The sequence below is a fragment of the Schistocerca americana genome, chromosome X, assembly GCF_021461395.2.
Source record: "Schistocerca americana isolate TAMUIC-IGC-003095 chromosome X, iqSchAmer2.1, whole genome shotgun sequence".
Classification (NCBI taxonomy): domain Eukaryota; kingdom Metazoa; phylum Arthropoda; class Insecta; order Orthoptera; family Acrididae; genus Schistocerca; species Schistocerca americana.
The window spans coordinates 502616802-502632105 of NC_060130.1; the positions used below are offsets into that span (position 1 = coordinate 502616802).

A 15304-nucleotide genomic window follows, 5' to 3' on the forward strand; every position below is an offset into this window, starting at 1 on the left:
ACTCTGTTTAGTCATCATTTGTGCAACGGATGTGTTGAGCATTTCGTTATGTTTTATTTTTACGTATTTGCATATTTTTCTCTTTTGCCTTGAGCATAAATGACCTGTTTATGTGCAAAGGCATTGCCTCTACTTCGTTAATGCTATAACTTAAGCAAAAGAATGGCTTTGTCGACGCAATCAGTTGCTTTTGTTACATCAAAGGAATACCTACTGTCCTCAGCCTATCGTTTAACGCTGCTAGAGCCTCACACACAAAAGAATAAATTGCGTTTACTGTGAATACTCCTTTCCTTAAACTATTTCTTGACTTGTAAAGATAAAAAATCACCTCCCAGTGGGTGTGTTTGATATTTAGACTTCATAGTACATTATTTTAACGCTTTTCTGCGCATTTTAAAACTGTGAGTACATTTGTACTGGTAAAAACTCTCATTGCGAACGTCTCAAATCACCTCCGGAGGGGGGGGGGGTGATATTTAGACTTCATAGAACGTTATTTTAACGCTTTTCTGAGCATTTTAGAACTGTGAGTACATTTGACATTTGTACTGGTAAAAACTCTCACTGCGAACGTGTAAAATCTCCTCCGGAGAGGGGGGGGGGAGGGGGTGTTTGATATTTAGACTTCATAGAACGATATTTTAACGGTTTTCTGAGCATTTTAAAACTGTTACTACACTTGTACTGGTAAAACTCTCACTTCGAACGTCTGAAGTACAGTCTAATTTCTCACTAACTAACCGCAGAAAAATTTCTGTGGTATCACGTCTCAAAATCTGAGATATCATTTTTTTTTCGTCAAAAGTACCGGTACGGAGTACCGTTGTGTACCGTCACAAATCAAGCCCTGCCTGAAACCAAGCTACGAGTTTGACCGTAAATTATGTGTACTGTGGTGTGTCACTATTCTCATACATACTGCATCATTCAAAAGCGTTTGGAAACAGCTTTTCAATCTGCCAGGAAATTTACCGTATCTGAAAGACACATTGCACAGATGAGTGAGTATAGAATTAAAATACGGTGCACTGATTTCATAATCCTTATTGAAACACTTTGAGCGTTTTTAATACAGCGAAGTAATGGTCCATCCGTAATATATGTAAAATATTATACATCGAACTCTGCGTCTGGGAGTGGTATGCACGTGCGCGATGACAGACGGCAGCTCAGAGTGGTGCAGAAGTCTGCGTGGGCGAGAGAGAGGTGCGTGCGGCCTTGGGAGACGTGAAGGCAGAGCTGTGGAGCTGTGCGGCCCAGCTTCTGCGGAGCGCACCTGGCCTCGCTCACACACACACACACACACACACACACACACCAGCCGCGCGCGTAATTGCTGCCGCAGCCTGGAGCAGCGGCGCAAAGAAAAAACCTGGCTGCGCGTTCTGCGCGTGTAGCTTTCTCTCGCGCAGAGAGGCGATAGCTGGTAGCTCCGGGGCACCGGGGCCCAATCCACACAGCTTTGACCTACGCGAGTTGGACTTAATGCGAAAATGAAATATTGTGGTTGGCTGTGAGCGTCCGCGAGGAAACCGCGCTCTCTCGTGCGACCGCAGAGGCGTTATTTCTGGCTTCACGATATCTGTGTGATCACCGGATGCAGAACAAATCGAACAGCAATTGATACTGACAGATAACAAAGGCTGTTTTAACACCAAACAGCTTTAGTAGACATGGTCCTATTCGAGGTTGTATGCCGTTGCCTTCCTGAGGCATTTGAACTGACTATTATAGGGGACATACAGCTTAACGTGGTCTCCGAAGGAGAGCGCATCTCGGCATTTTTGTGGTTCGTACCTCAATGGCTCTTTACAATTTGTTCAGAAACCAGAAGGCGGTGATAAGAGTCGAGGGGCACGAGAGGGAAGTAGTGGTTGAGAAGGGAGTGAGTCAGGGTTGTAGCCTCTCCCCGATGTTATTCAGTTTGTGCATTGAAGAAGCAGTAAAGAAAACCAAAGAAAAATTTGGAGTAGGAATTACAATCCAGGAAGAAGAAATAAAAACCTTAGGTTTGTCGATGACATAGCAATTCTGTCAGAGACAGCAAAGCACTTGGAAAAACAGTTGAACGGAATGGGCATTGTCTTGAAAGGAGGGTATAAGATGAACATCAACAAACGCAAAATGAGGATAATGGAATGTACTCGAATTAAATCGGGTGATGCTGAGGGAGTTAGATTAGAAAATGAGACACATAAAGTAGTAAATGAGTTTTGCTCTTTTGGCAGCAAATAACTGAGGGTGGTCGAAGTAGAGAAGATATAAAGTGTAGACTAGCGACGGCAAGGAAAGCGTTTCTGAAGAAAAGGAATTTGTTGAAATCGAGTATAGATTTAAGTGTCATGAAGTCTTTTCTGAAAGTATTTGTATGGAGTGTAGCCACGTATGGATGTGAAACGTGGACGATAAACAGTTTAGAAAAGAAGAGAATAGAAGCTTTCGAAATGTGGTGCTACAGAAGAATGCTGAAGATTAGATGTGTAGGTCACATAACTAATGAGAAAGTACCGAATAGAATTGGGGAGAAGAAGAATTTGTAGCACAACTCGACTAGAAGAAGGGATCGGTTGGCAGGACAAGTTTTGAGGCGTCAAGGGATCACCAGTTCAGTAATGGAGGGAAGGGTGGAGCGTAAAAATCGTAGAGGGGGACAAAGAGATGAATACACAACGCAGGTTCAGAGAGACGTAGGTTGTGTTAGTTGCTCGGAGATGAAGAAACTTGCACAGGATAGAGTAGCGTGGAGAGCTGCATCAAACCAGTCTCTGGACTGAAGACCACAACAACAACCTCAGTGGGTAAAAAAGGAATCGCCACAGGATTGGTTTGTTGTCCGTCTGTCTGTCCGTTCTTTATGGCTCCTTTTTCTCAGGAGCGGGGAGATGTATCAAGTCGATATTTACGTCAAATACTAAGTCTATACTTCCTTGCCGATGTAAATGGTGTAAGTGTCTAAGTTAACGCAGTCCAAAGATACGGCCACTTTCGTCACATACGAGGGCGTACTGAGAAGTGAATTCTCTGTGAGAAAACTCTTAAGGCTTTTTAAATGAAACAAACACTATTAACATCCTACATCTTTATTCTTCATGTCTACGTATTTGCAGCCCTCTGCCGCAAGAGGGCTCCGAATTGTAGCGTCTAACATGGCAGTGCGTAATGTAACTATTTTCGGTGCGTGAGAAACAACGTGCTGTAATCGAGATCGAATCCGAAGAGTTTTTCCACACATGGAGCACTCTCTTCTTTAGCATGACAATATCAGACTACACAAGAGCGCTGCGACATTTCCAACAATCCGGCGCCTTGGTTTCACTGTCATCAACCATCCTCCATAGAGTGCCGACTTGGCCTCATCCGATTTTCATCTGTTTCCAAAACTTAAAGAACACATTCGAAGACTTGACTTTCATAGTGATGAAGCAGTGTAAGCATATTTGACGTTCTGGCTCCATCAACAGAGTCGAACATACGACTGAGGCAGAATCAACAAAGTGGTCTCTCGTTGGAAGAAATATGTTCGTCGCCAAGACGACTATGTTGAGAAATAAAGATGTAGACATGAAGAATAAAGATGTAGAATATCAACAGCGTTTGTTTTGTTTAATACGGTTTAAGAGCTTTCACATAAAAAATTCGGAGGCACTACTTTTCAGCACGCCCTCGTACTTAGATACTTGCGAACTCGCTCCTCAAAACCTATAAATGAACTATGCGTATACGTACTTAATTTTGTACAAACCTGCCAGAGCCCGATTCTTACTCGCACTTGCTCGGTTTTTCACGTTAACGAACTCTACCTGATCGGTAATTTATAAGATCAAATGCAAGCAACATATGTCGAGCGCGCGACTGCCATGGCTGGAGATATCAATAAATTACTGCTTTTGTTTACAGAGTTGATAACGGAACGTTTTGCAACAGAGAATCTCGTCAGCATTGCCCCATAGATGAGTGAAATGAAGCCGGCGCAGTGTCGACTTGCATTACTCTTATCTGGCGGGTGTTAATTCCGACATCGTGTTCTAGGGAAAATGGTTCAGAGTTCAAAAAATGGTTCAAATGGCTTTGAGCACTATGGGACTTAACATCTGAAGTCATCAGTCCCCTAGAACTTAGAACTACTTAAACCTAATTAACTTAAGAACATCACACACATCCATGCCCGAGGCAGGATTCGAACCTGCGACCGTAGCAGTCCCGCGGTTCCGGATTGCAGCGCCTAGAACCGCACGGCCACCACGGCCGACGTTCAGAGTTCATTTAGCGACGAATTACAGTTGTAGGAATTGCGTGGATTATCATGGGGGAGACGTGTCTCAAACGTAATATAAGATACAGCTAGAATTTACCCCTGCTACGGCAAAACAGGATTTCTCCACGCTGCGTGATCAAAACGCGAATTGTCGATGATGAAGGTCTGTATCAGGAGTACGTTAAGTTAAATTACTGTCGGTTTTTCTGGTACATCTTTTGTCGTTGTTGTTGTCAACGCTGTAAAAAAAATGAATATCTCTCGCTATGACAATCGTGCGCTGATTCATTGCTGTTGTGAACGCTGTAAACAACATCAATATGTGCAGCCACAACAATCGCGCACTCCATACACACCGAAACGCCAAAGAAGCTGGTGTAGGCATGCGTATTCGAATACACAGGAATACACAGATATGTAAACAGGCAGTCTATGTCTCTGCGATCGGCAACTCCTATATAAGACAACTAATGCCTGGAGCAGTTGTTAGAGAGGTTGCTGCTGCTACAATGGCGGAAATTAAAGATTTAACTGAGTTTGAACGTGGTGTTATAGCCGGCGCACGAGCAATGGGACGCAGCATCTCCGAAGTAGCGATGAAGTGGGGATTTTCCCGTACGACCATTTCACGAGTGTATCGTGAGTATCAGGAATCCAGTAAATCATCAGCTCTCCGACATCGCTGTCGCCGGAGAAAGATTATGCAAGAACGGGACCAACGATGACTGAAGAGAATCGTTCAACGTGACAAAAGTGCAACCCTTCCGCAAATTGCTGCAGGTTTCAATGCTGGGCCATCGACAACTGTCGGCGTGCGAAACATTCAATGAAACATCATCGATATGGGCTTTCGGAGCCGAAGGACCACTGGTGCAGCCTTGACTGCACGGCACAAAGATTTACGCCTCGCCTGGGCCCGTCAACACCTACAATGCACTTGATAATTGGAAACATGTTGCCCGGTCGGACGAGTCTCGTTTCAAATTGTATCGAGCGGATGGACGTGTACGGGTATGGAGATAAGCTCATGAATCCATCGACCCTGCATGGCAGCAGGGAACAATTCAAGTTGGTGGAGGCGCTGTAATGGTGTGAGGCGTGTGCAGTTGGAGTGGTATGGGACCGCTGATACGTCTAGATATGATTCTGACAGGTGACACGTACGTAAGCATCCTGTCTCATCACCTGCATCCATTCACGCCCGTTGTGCATTCCGACGGACTGAGGAAATTCCAGTAGGACAATGCGACACCCCACACGTCCAGAATTGCTACAGAGTGGCTCCAAGAACACTCTACTGAGTTTAAAAACTTCCGTTGGCCTCCAAACTCCCCATACATGAATATCATTGAGCATATCGGGGATGCTCTGAAACGTTCTGTTCAGAAGAGATCTCCACCTCGTCGTACTCTTACGGATTCATCAACAGCGCTGCAGGATTTATGGTGTCAGTTCCCTCCAGCACTACTTTAGACATTATTCGAGGCCATGCAACGTCGTGTTGCTGCACTTCTGCGTGATCGCGTGGGCACGACACAATATTAGGCAGATCTACCAATTTCTTTGCCTCTTCAGTGTATGTTGCTTAGAAGTGATCTTGGAAATTACTCCAGATGTGCAAGGCTCTTTATTACTTTTTTGTTTTTTGCATATTATATATATTATTGTCTCCCTTCCCGCCTTATAGCCTATCATAACTCTCCAAAAATGCCTTTTATGGCCAATTTCTCTAGCTAGTGTTTCCAGTATTTTGTTCACACGTAACAAGTCATACTCTCTTGCAAAGTAACATAGCTATGATTTGATTTTAAAACATGAAACGAGACAACCCGCCACTGCAGCCGGGATCGCTAACGCAAGCCTGTGTGATGGCACTTGATCTTGAGTTAAGATGTAGATGTAGAAGCCGGTTCGAAATGGAAGGGTAGTAGGGTAGAATTTACTAGCCTTTGCGCCATTGTGCCGGGTTACACACCAGACCTCTCCGAAGCGTCTCTTGAACTGAGGGGATGTGGAACTGTTGATGGTGACCCGTCCGTCGGACGGGAACGTTTAACTTGGCGGTCCCCCATATGTTATTAGAAAGGAGTAGGCTATGTGCCGGCACAGAGTTTCAACCTCTTCTTCTGTTATCATCATCATCATCGTCGCCGTCGCCGTCGCCGTCGTCATCGTCATCGTCATCATCCATCACAAACATGAGACTACACTACACACGAATCCATTACACTAACCTAGATTCTGCAACTACGCAAAGACATATCTCTCTCATATCAGCAATAAAGCTGTTAATATGTGTAGAGGAAAAACACACTTTCGGACAGGCGACTGAAGCCACCCAGTGAGACATCCCGGCCAACAAAGCCATACGACATTAAAGTATTTAAATCATACGAAACAACTTTTCAAAACACAAATATGATACCGCTTGTGAAACAAGGAAACGCATCCACTAAAAGAAACAAAATTTCTAAAGCAAACAAGACCCTTCTTTATACAACAAGTTGCGAGCTAACATCCGAAAGATGTTCGGGCTCAAATGCGGTTCCTCTTCGTCGAAATGTTTTGGCTCAAACTCGTCTAGGGGTTGAACCGCACGTGTCGCATTACACGCCCTAAACTATACACTTGTGACCCTTTGGTTAAATTATCTGGCTAATGGAAAGTTTGCGAAATACAGAGTTAACATAACATATAATAACAGTAATAATAATATCGGGAGCTAAATTAACGAGCCATAAATGATGTGGGTGACACAGGTGCGATTTGGTTAGAATAATGTTTATTCAGAAAGCACACTAATAGCAAAATTTGTCGTATTTAGAGTTACTGTTACACTCGAGATCATATCTATTTGGCACAGTTCGATCATTCACAATCTCATTGCGAAACACAAGCTATCTACGAGAAAAGTTAGAGTTTACACCAGTCGCGCGGCTGCTCGCCGCTCACAGACAAGTCCCGCGATACCACACAACGCGAAATTTTGTAAGTCGTTTCACTTCCTAGTTGCCTAAAGACTGACTGTCCGCTTTCGCGTCTCAGTCCGAACTGTACCCTTTGGTGTCTCCAGCCGAACTGTCCGCTTTCACGTCTGAATCAGCACTGTCCCTCTGCCCGTCCCCGGCCGCGTGCCGAACATAGTCGCCCAACTCACTAGTGCGGTTCCCTTTCCTGAAGCCGTCCATCTGATTGGCTACAACTTATTCTACATTATTTTACATTTTAACATATTTAAATAATCAAAGATTGACCACTTTTACATTCTAAATAAAGTAACAATTATATCCATTACAAAATAAACGTTAAATTCTTTTACATAAAACCAATACATTTCCCTTCTTAGTTTTGAATGCCACGGCCAGTAGCTTTGTACCAATGTGCTTTCTCATAAATAAATAAAGAACAAAAGTAATTATTAGGCACTAAACTTTACAAAAATATTCTCTTACCTAATTACTCAATAAAGTGTAATGCTGTCATCGTTCAATGTGTTTTGTGTGGAGGAAACGACGATCTGATGCTTAACTGAAAATGCTGATAATTTAAATTTATTACATCTTTTAAACACATAAAATTACAGAGTTGATATTTACAACGTTTGCATTTTGATGATGCACTTCTATATGAAATGTCAATCGTTAAGATCGACCAAAGCGATCAGTTTTTAGCATTCAAGTCTTTGTTACAAAACTTGTTAACTTAGTGAAGTTAATCCTAAACTATTATAGATACCCATCTTTTGCCGAAACATGTTGGGGTACTGAGAAAAACGGTGTGTTGCGTAACTGGCGGACCTCACATCCAACAATATTATAGATATGATCGATAGTCAAGTTTTCCCAAGTGTTTCCCTTTATGGCCATTCTTAGGTCCGCCATATTTAACACTGCTACGTCTCCTTGGCCACAAATGGCTTCTGCTGGGTTTCCCTTTGAAGTAGGTTCTAGTCTGTCTCACTACAGCGCTTAGGCCTCAATAGAAAGTAGACACCTACGAGGTTCCCCGTCTCTGGACGACAGGGTTCGTTTCACAATTCCTGAAGGCTGACTCTTTCAACCATATATTTAAATGAGAGCGCAATGCTCGTTTACTCACAAAGTATCCACTCCTGAAACAAACAAGACTCCTTTTCTAAAAGAACGATCTACTTCTAAAATGATTATTGCCTCTCATATAATACAAACAAGGCTCCTCTTCTAATACAGGCTGAACTTCTCCTCCTCTTCTAAAACGAACGAAGGTTTTTTAGATCAACCGAGACTTCTCTTTTAGTACAACACGGCTCTACTTTTAAAACAAACAGATCCCTTCTTTGAATACAAACAAATTAACTTGCTTGCTAAAGTGAACGTTGTTCCTTCTAAACAGAAAAGCCACATCTTGTAAAACAATCCTGGCTTCTCTTCTAAAGCAAATAAATTTTATATTTTAAAACAAACCAGGCTTCTCTTCCAAAAGCAACAAGGCTTCTGCTAAAAGTCGTGCAAGGCTTTTCCTCCAAAGCAAAAAAAGACTTCTCTTCTAATCAACAAAAGCTCATTCTCAAAGCAAACGAATCTGCTCTTCCAGAACAGGTAACACTCCTCTTTTAATGTCTGTGATGTATGTGTTGTTGGTACTGTTTACTACAACGTATATTATGATTCCTACCGTTTCATTCACGGATGGAGTGTGGGAAGAGTTAGTGCTTGTATATCTACACTATGTGGTCAAAAGTATCACGTGGGTGAAAACGACTTACAAATTCGTGGCGCCCTCCATCGGTAAAGCTGGAATTCAGTATGGTGTTGGCCCACCCTTAGTCTTGATGACATCTTCCACTCTCGCAGGCATACGTTCAATCAGGTTCTGGAAGGTTTCTTGGGGAATGGCAACCCATTCTTCAAGGAGTGCTGCACTGAGGAAAGGTATCGATGTCGGTCGGTGAGGCCTCACACGAAGTCGGAGTTCCAAAACATCTCAAAGGTGTTCTACAGGATTCATATCGGGACTCTGAAGAGGCCAGTCCATTACAGGGATGTTATTGTCGTGTAACCACTCCGCCATAGGCTGTGCACTATGAACAGGTGCCCGGTCGTGTTGAAAGACTCAGTCGCCATCTCCCAATTGCTCTTCAACAGTGGGAAGCCGGAAGGTGCTTAAAACATCTGTGTAGGCCTGTGTTGCGATATTGCCACGCAAAACAACAAGGGGTGCAAATCCTTTCCATGAAAAAACACAATCACACAATAACACCACCGACTCCGAATTTTACTGTTGGCACTACACACGCTGGCAGATGACGTTCACCGGGCATTCGCCATACCCACACCCTTCCATTGTGTACCGTGATTCGTCACTCCACACAACGTTTTTACACTGTTCAATCGTCCAATGTTTACCCTCCTTACACCAAGCGAGGCGTCGTTTGGCATTTACCAGCGTGATGTGTGGCTTATGAGAAATCGCTCGACCATGAAATCCAAGTTTTCTCACCTCCCGCCTAACTGTCATAGTACTTACAGTGGATCCTAACTCAGTTTGGGATTCCTCTGTGATGGTCTGGATAGATGCCTCTGCCTATTACACATTAAGATGCTCTTCAACTGTCGGCGGTCTCTGTCAGTCAACAGATGAGGTCGACATGTACGCATTTGTGCTGTACGTGTCCCTTCACGTTTATACTTCACTATCACATCGGAAACAGTGGACCTAGGGCTGTTTAGGAGTGTGGAAATCTCGCGTACAGACGTATGACGCATGTCACCGAATCACCTGACCACGTTCGAAGTCCGTGAGTTGCGCGGAGCGCCCCATTCTGTCCTCTCACGATGTCTAATGACTACTGAAGTCGCTGATATGGATCACCTGGCAACAGGTGGCAGTACAATGCACCTAATATAAAAAACGTATGCTTTTGGGGGTGTCTGGACACTTTTGATGGCATAGTGTGTCTGCGGACTATTACGCAGGGCAACGAAGATAAAGCTCTTTTGATGAAAGTGGCTTTTCTGTGGTATTTAGTGCGCTGAATCCTAACACGGTTACAAAAAAACTGTGTTACTCGCCAGTTTTTACAATTAACCCTCAGTATTCATAAAATATGTGGCTTTAATCATATATAGGTTGAGACAGCTAATGCAGTTCACTCCGAAGGTGTCCATAATATGTCGACGTGCTGTTATCGATAGGTTATAGCAGACAATGTGGCGAATTATCTGACGTACACCATTAGTTTTTAACAATTACAGTTGCTGAATTGTGACACCAGTTTTTTCTAATTAATGGAACTATGTACATTTTCTATGGCACTGGACAGAAGTTTAGAAGACGACTTCAACAGCACAGCATGTGTGTAAAAGTGAATTATGTGGCACAGTCCCCTGACCAGGTTAGTGGTTTGACTGCAGGTAGCATCCAGCCTTTCTTCAATGTTTCAGTAGGAGGCGGAGGGTGGCGAGCCCATCGCACTGGCCGCCCTTTATCTTTGAGAAAGATCTCCGGTACTCATTTGATAGCAGGCTGAGTCGATCTGGGGCAGTCCTGGAGCGAAATTTCCGTGCCCTTATCCAGGACGGATCCCGGGACCTGCAAGGCAACAGTCTGCTTGTCTACCTAATGGACCTCCACGGCCACAAACATTGTGTAACTTAGTTAAATACTAACAAGACAACTGAGCCGCAAACAATTACACCGCCATTAGAGGAAGAGGGTCTAAAGTATCCGCCGCAGGCGGTCAAAAGTAATGGCCCAGGTATACAAGGAACGCTATGTTTACTTTAGTTGAGACAGCACAATCTTCCTTCTTGGAAACGAATCTTGAAATAGTCGCGAACAAAAAAAGTTATTCTCATTTCAACACAAAACAGTATTTCAGGCAGAAGGTCTTACTGTGAACTTTCACTTCAAGCCCAGTGACGTCGAGCTAGAGGACAACACAAAAATACACGACTGGCCATTAAAATTGCTACACCAAGAAGAAATGCAGATGATAAATGGGTATTCATTGGACAAATATATTATACTACAATTGACATGTGATTACACTTTCACGCAATTTGGGTGCATAGATCCTGAGAAATCAGTACCCAGAACAATCATCTCTCGCCGTAATAACGCCATTGACACGCCTGGGCATTGAGTCAAACAGAGCTTGGATGACGTGTACAGGTACAGCTGCACATGCAGCTTCAACACTATACCACAGTTCATCAAGAGTAGGGACTGGCGTATTGTGACGAGCCAGTTGCTCAGCCACCATTGACCAGACGTTTTCAGTTGGTGAGAGATCTGGAGAATGAGCTGGACAGGGCAGCAGTCGAACATTTTCTGTATCCAGAAAGTCCCATACAGGACCTGCAACATGCGGTCGTGCATTATGCTGCTGAGATGTGGGGTTTCGCAGGGATCGAATGAAGGGTAGAGCCACGGGTCGTAACACATCTGAAATGTAACGTCCACTGTTCCAAATGCCGTCAGTGCCAACAAGAGGTGACCGAGACGTGTAACCAATGACACCCCATACCATCACGCCGGCTGATACGCCAGTATGGCGATGACGAATACACGCTTCCAATGTGCGTTCACCGCGATGTCGCCAAACACGGATGCGGCCATCATAGTGCTATAAACAGAACCTGGATTCATCCGAAAAAATGACGTTTTGCCATTCCTGCACCTAGGTTCGTCGTTGAGTGCACTATCGCAGGCGCTCCTGTCTGTGATACAGCGTCAAGGGTAACCGAAGCCATAGACTCCGAGCTGATAGTCCATGCTGCTGCAAACGTCGTCGAACTGTTCGTGCAGTTGATTGTTGCCTTGCAAACGTCCCCATCTGTTGACTCAGGGATCGAGACGTGGCTGCACGATCCGTTACAGCCATGCGGATAAGATGCCTGTCATCTCGACTGCTAGTGATACGAGGCCGTTGGGATCCAGCACGGCGTTCCGAATTACCCTCCTGAACCCACAGATTCCAAATTCTGCTAACAGTCATTGGATCTCGACCAACGCGTGCAGCAATGTCGCGATACGATAAACCGCAATCGCGATAGGCTATAATCCGACCTTTATCAAAGTCGGAAACGTGATGGTACGCATTTCTCCTCCTTACTCGAGGCATCACAACAACGTTTCACCAGGCAACGCTGGTGAATTGCTGTTTGTGTATGAGAAATCGGTTGGAAACTTTCCTCATATCAGCACGTTGTAGGTGTCGCCACCGGTGCCATCCTTGTGTGAATGCTCTGAAAAGCTAATCATTTGCATATCACAGCATCTTCTTCCTGTCGGTTAAATTTCGCGTCTGTAGCACGTCATCTTCGTGGTGTAGCAATTTTAATGGTCAGTAGTGTATTACAAGTCCGATTGTGGGTCACCACGTCGGGGCCATGTCTTCTTCTGGAAGGCCACGTTGTAGGTTGTGGGTGGCGAAGGCTGGCACAGACTGCAGTGACTGCGGAGTGAGCTCCCGAGTGAAGAAACGCGTTAGCATTGGGCACCTGCCCCATGAAGCTCACTCGGTGTGGATTCTCCTCTCAGGGCCAGTGCACCAGCCTAAGTACAGCCCTCGGAGCCAGGATACCGGCAGTCTCGCTTCCTGTCACGTGGCTGGCGTGGGCGAGAGGTCTCTGGAACCAGCGACGTATGCTGGCACTTCGGTCGCAGTGTGGTGGCCATGTATAGCGTGGCAGCCCTCGAAAGTCCGCCTGCGATGAACCCGGCTGCTCACATAACTTCACTGTAGTGTGGGTTGCTGGCAGGGCAGGGGTAGGCCCCCAACACAGCAGATCCAACAACATTTGCACTACTGTACCAAAAGTAGGCACGAAGACTTAACATTTCATAGATCGCTTCTTTGTCTGTATGTCTGAAGACCAACAGTCTGTACCTTGTAGTAGCAGCGACAAGATAACTTCCTAGTGAAGTTATTTCGATTTCCACTACGTATGACAATAATCGAAAAATGGTTACCGTTCACCGCCAATGTTGCTTAATTATTAGATCAGCGGTGTGACTGTACGCTGAAAGGTATCCTGATAGTGCCAAATCCTCACACTGTGTCATTGCATACATTTTTTAAAAAAAAAAAAAAAAAGATCAAGAAGGATAACATAGTGTAGCGAAAAAGTACAGCAAGCTGTAACCGAAATGCAACTAACATTTTAGCAGCGGTAACACACTATACAAATATCACTCGAGGAAGCATGATATGCTTGTGGGATCAGGGAAAGGAGCGTTTTACGAATACTGCATTCCAATGCGTTTCATCCTTTCCGCATTTCGCTCCTACGACAGCTTCATTACAGCAACTTTCAAAATTGTTCACAGTTCTGCAAATGGCGTCTAAGAAAACTGCTCAGTGATGCAGGAGTGCTGTGCACGATTTTGTTTACAGATGAAGCATCGTTGATAAACCACGGACGAAACATGCTTCTCAATATGCGCAGCTGTTCACTTGAGAATTCATACTATCTGGGGAAAGTGCCTCAACAGCTACCTTGGTGGTGCAGGATTTTCAGGCTTCACATTATTGGACTCAGTTGTAATGTTGGGGCCCTAAATAGCCACAAGTATATACAGTTAGCAACAGATATGCTGTAGCACTTATTGGAAGACACGCCACTGGACATGTGGTACCAACATGACGAATGTCCCTCTCTGAGCTACGATGTGTGCGTTGATATTCAACGTACAGTATTGTGTGCCAACATCGCTTTATACCAAGTATCATGTGGCTCTGAGCACTATGGGACTTAACATCTGAGGTCATCAGTCCCCTAGACCTAGAACTACTTAAACCTAACTAACCTAAGGACATCACACACATCCATGCCCGAGGCAGGATTCGAACCTACAGCCGTAGCAGCAGTGCGGTTCCGGACTGAAGCGCCTAGAAGCACTCGGTCACAACGACCGGCTACCATGTATCAATCATCAAAGTAAACATGTAGTTTGTTAATGGGGATCAAGGCGTTCATGTAGCACCAGCCATGCAACAGCCACCGCCACCGCGGCTGACACCTCCACCGCCATCAGTGCCACGTCTGATGCTCGCCTCTGGTGCTTCCCCCAGCCACGCAACAGCCACTGCCACCACGGCTGTCACCTCCACCGCCATCAGTGCCACGTCTGATGCTCTCCTCTGGTGCTGCCCCAAGCCACGCAACAGCCACCGCCACTGCGGCTGACACCTCCACCGCCATCAGTGCCACGTCGGATGCTCTCCTCTGGTGCTGCCCCAAGCCACGCAACAGCCACCGCCACTGCGGCTGACACCTCCACCGCCATCAGTGCCACGTCTGATGCTCTACTCTGGTGCTGCCCCCAGCCACGCAACAGCCACCGCCACCGCGGCTGACACCTCCACCGCCATCAGTGCCACGTCTGATGCTCTCCTCTGGTGCTGCCCCAAGCCACGCAACAGCCACCGCCACTGCGGCTGACACCTCCACCGCCATCAGTGCCACGTCTGATGCTCGCCTCTGGTGCTGCCCCCAGCCACGCAACAGCCACTGCCACCACGGCTGATACCTCCACCACCATCAGTGCCACGTCTGATGCTCGCCTCTGGTGCTGCCCCCAGCCACGCAACATCCACCGCCACCATGGCTGTCACCTCCACCGCCATCAGTGCCACGTCTGATGCTCTCCTCTGGTGCTGCCCCCAGCCACGCAACAACCACCGCCACCGCTTCTGACACCTCCACCGCCATCAGTGCCACCTCTGATGCTCTCCTCTGGTGCTGCCCCGAGCCACGCAACAGCCACCGCCACCGCTACTGACTGAGGTCTGCATTTGCCTGAGCAATCCGTCAGTGGTCGATGGGAAAACCATTCTGTGTTTCATTGTCCTGAACATCAGTGTAGAAACAAGAATCCTCACAAGTGTGGAACACCGAATCGGTGCCATCCGGTAGGCGAGAGAGAGAGTATCTGGGTTCGAATGGTTAGCCATGAGCCTGTCAACAATTTTGTACCGATAACTTGAGAGGAGAAGAGACCAACACTGCAACTTCTCCTCCATGCACGGAGAGGCTGGCTTTGAAGGGCTGATCAGTGAGG

General features: G+C 45.7%; 1 protein-coding gene across 1 annotated transcript; it reads left to right on the forward strand.

Annotated features, from left to right (window-relative positions):
* The first annotated feature begins 14232 nt into the window (after positions 1-14232).
* On the forward strand, positions 14233-14940 carry LOC124556095 (extensin-like). The gene is made up of 3 exons (XM_047130120.1): positions 14233-14404; positions 14486-14659; positions 14741-14940. The coding sequence occupies exons 1-3, from the start codon at positions 14233-14235 to the stop codon at positions 14938-14940; spliced, it is 546 nt and encodes a 181-aa protein (XP_046986076.1).
* The last annotated feature ends 364 nt before the right edge of the window (positions 14941-15304 follow it).

Bases quoted from the DNA above. Each gene is read 5' to 3' on its own strand.
- LOC124556095 (XM_047130120.1), top strand. From the start codon at position 14,233: ATGCAACAGCCACCGCCACCGCGGCTGACACCTCCACCGCCATCAGTG. The intron at 14,405-14,485 runs GCAACAGCCACC...TGCTGCCCCAAG, and splicing joins CTGGTGCTGCCCCAAGCCAC to CCACGCAACAGCCACCGCCA. The intron at 14,660-14,740 runs GCAACAGCCACC...TGCTGCCCCCAG, and splicing joins CTGGTGCTGCCCCAAGCCAC to CCACGCAACAGCCACTGCCA.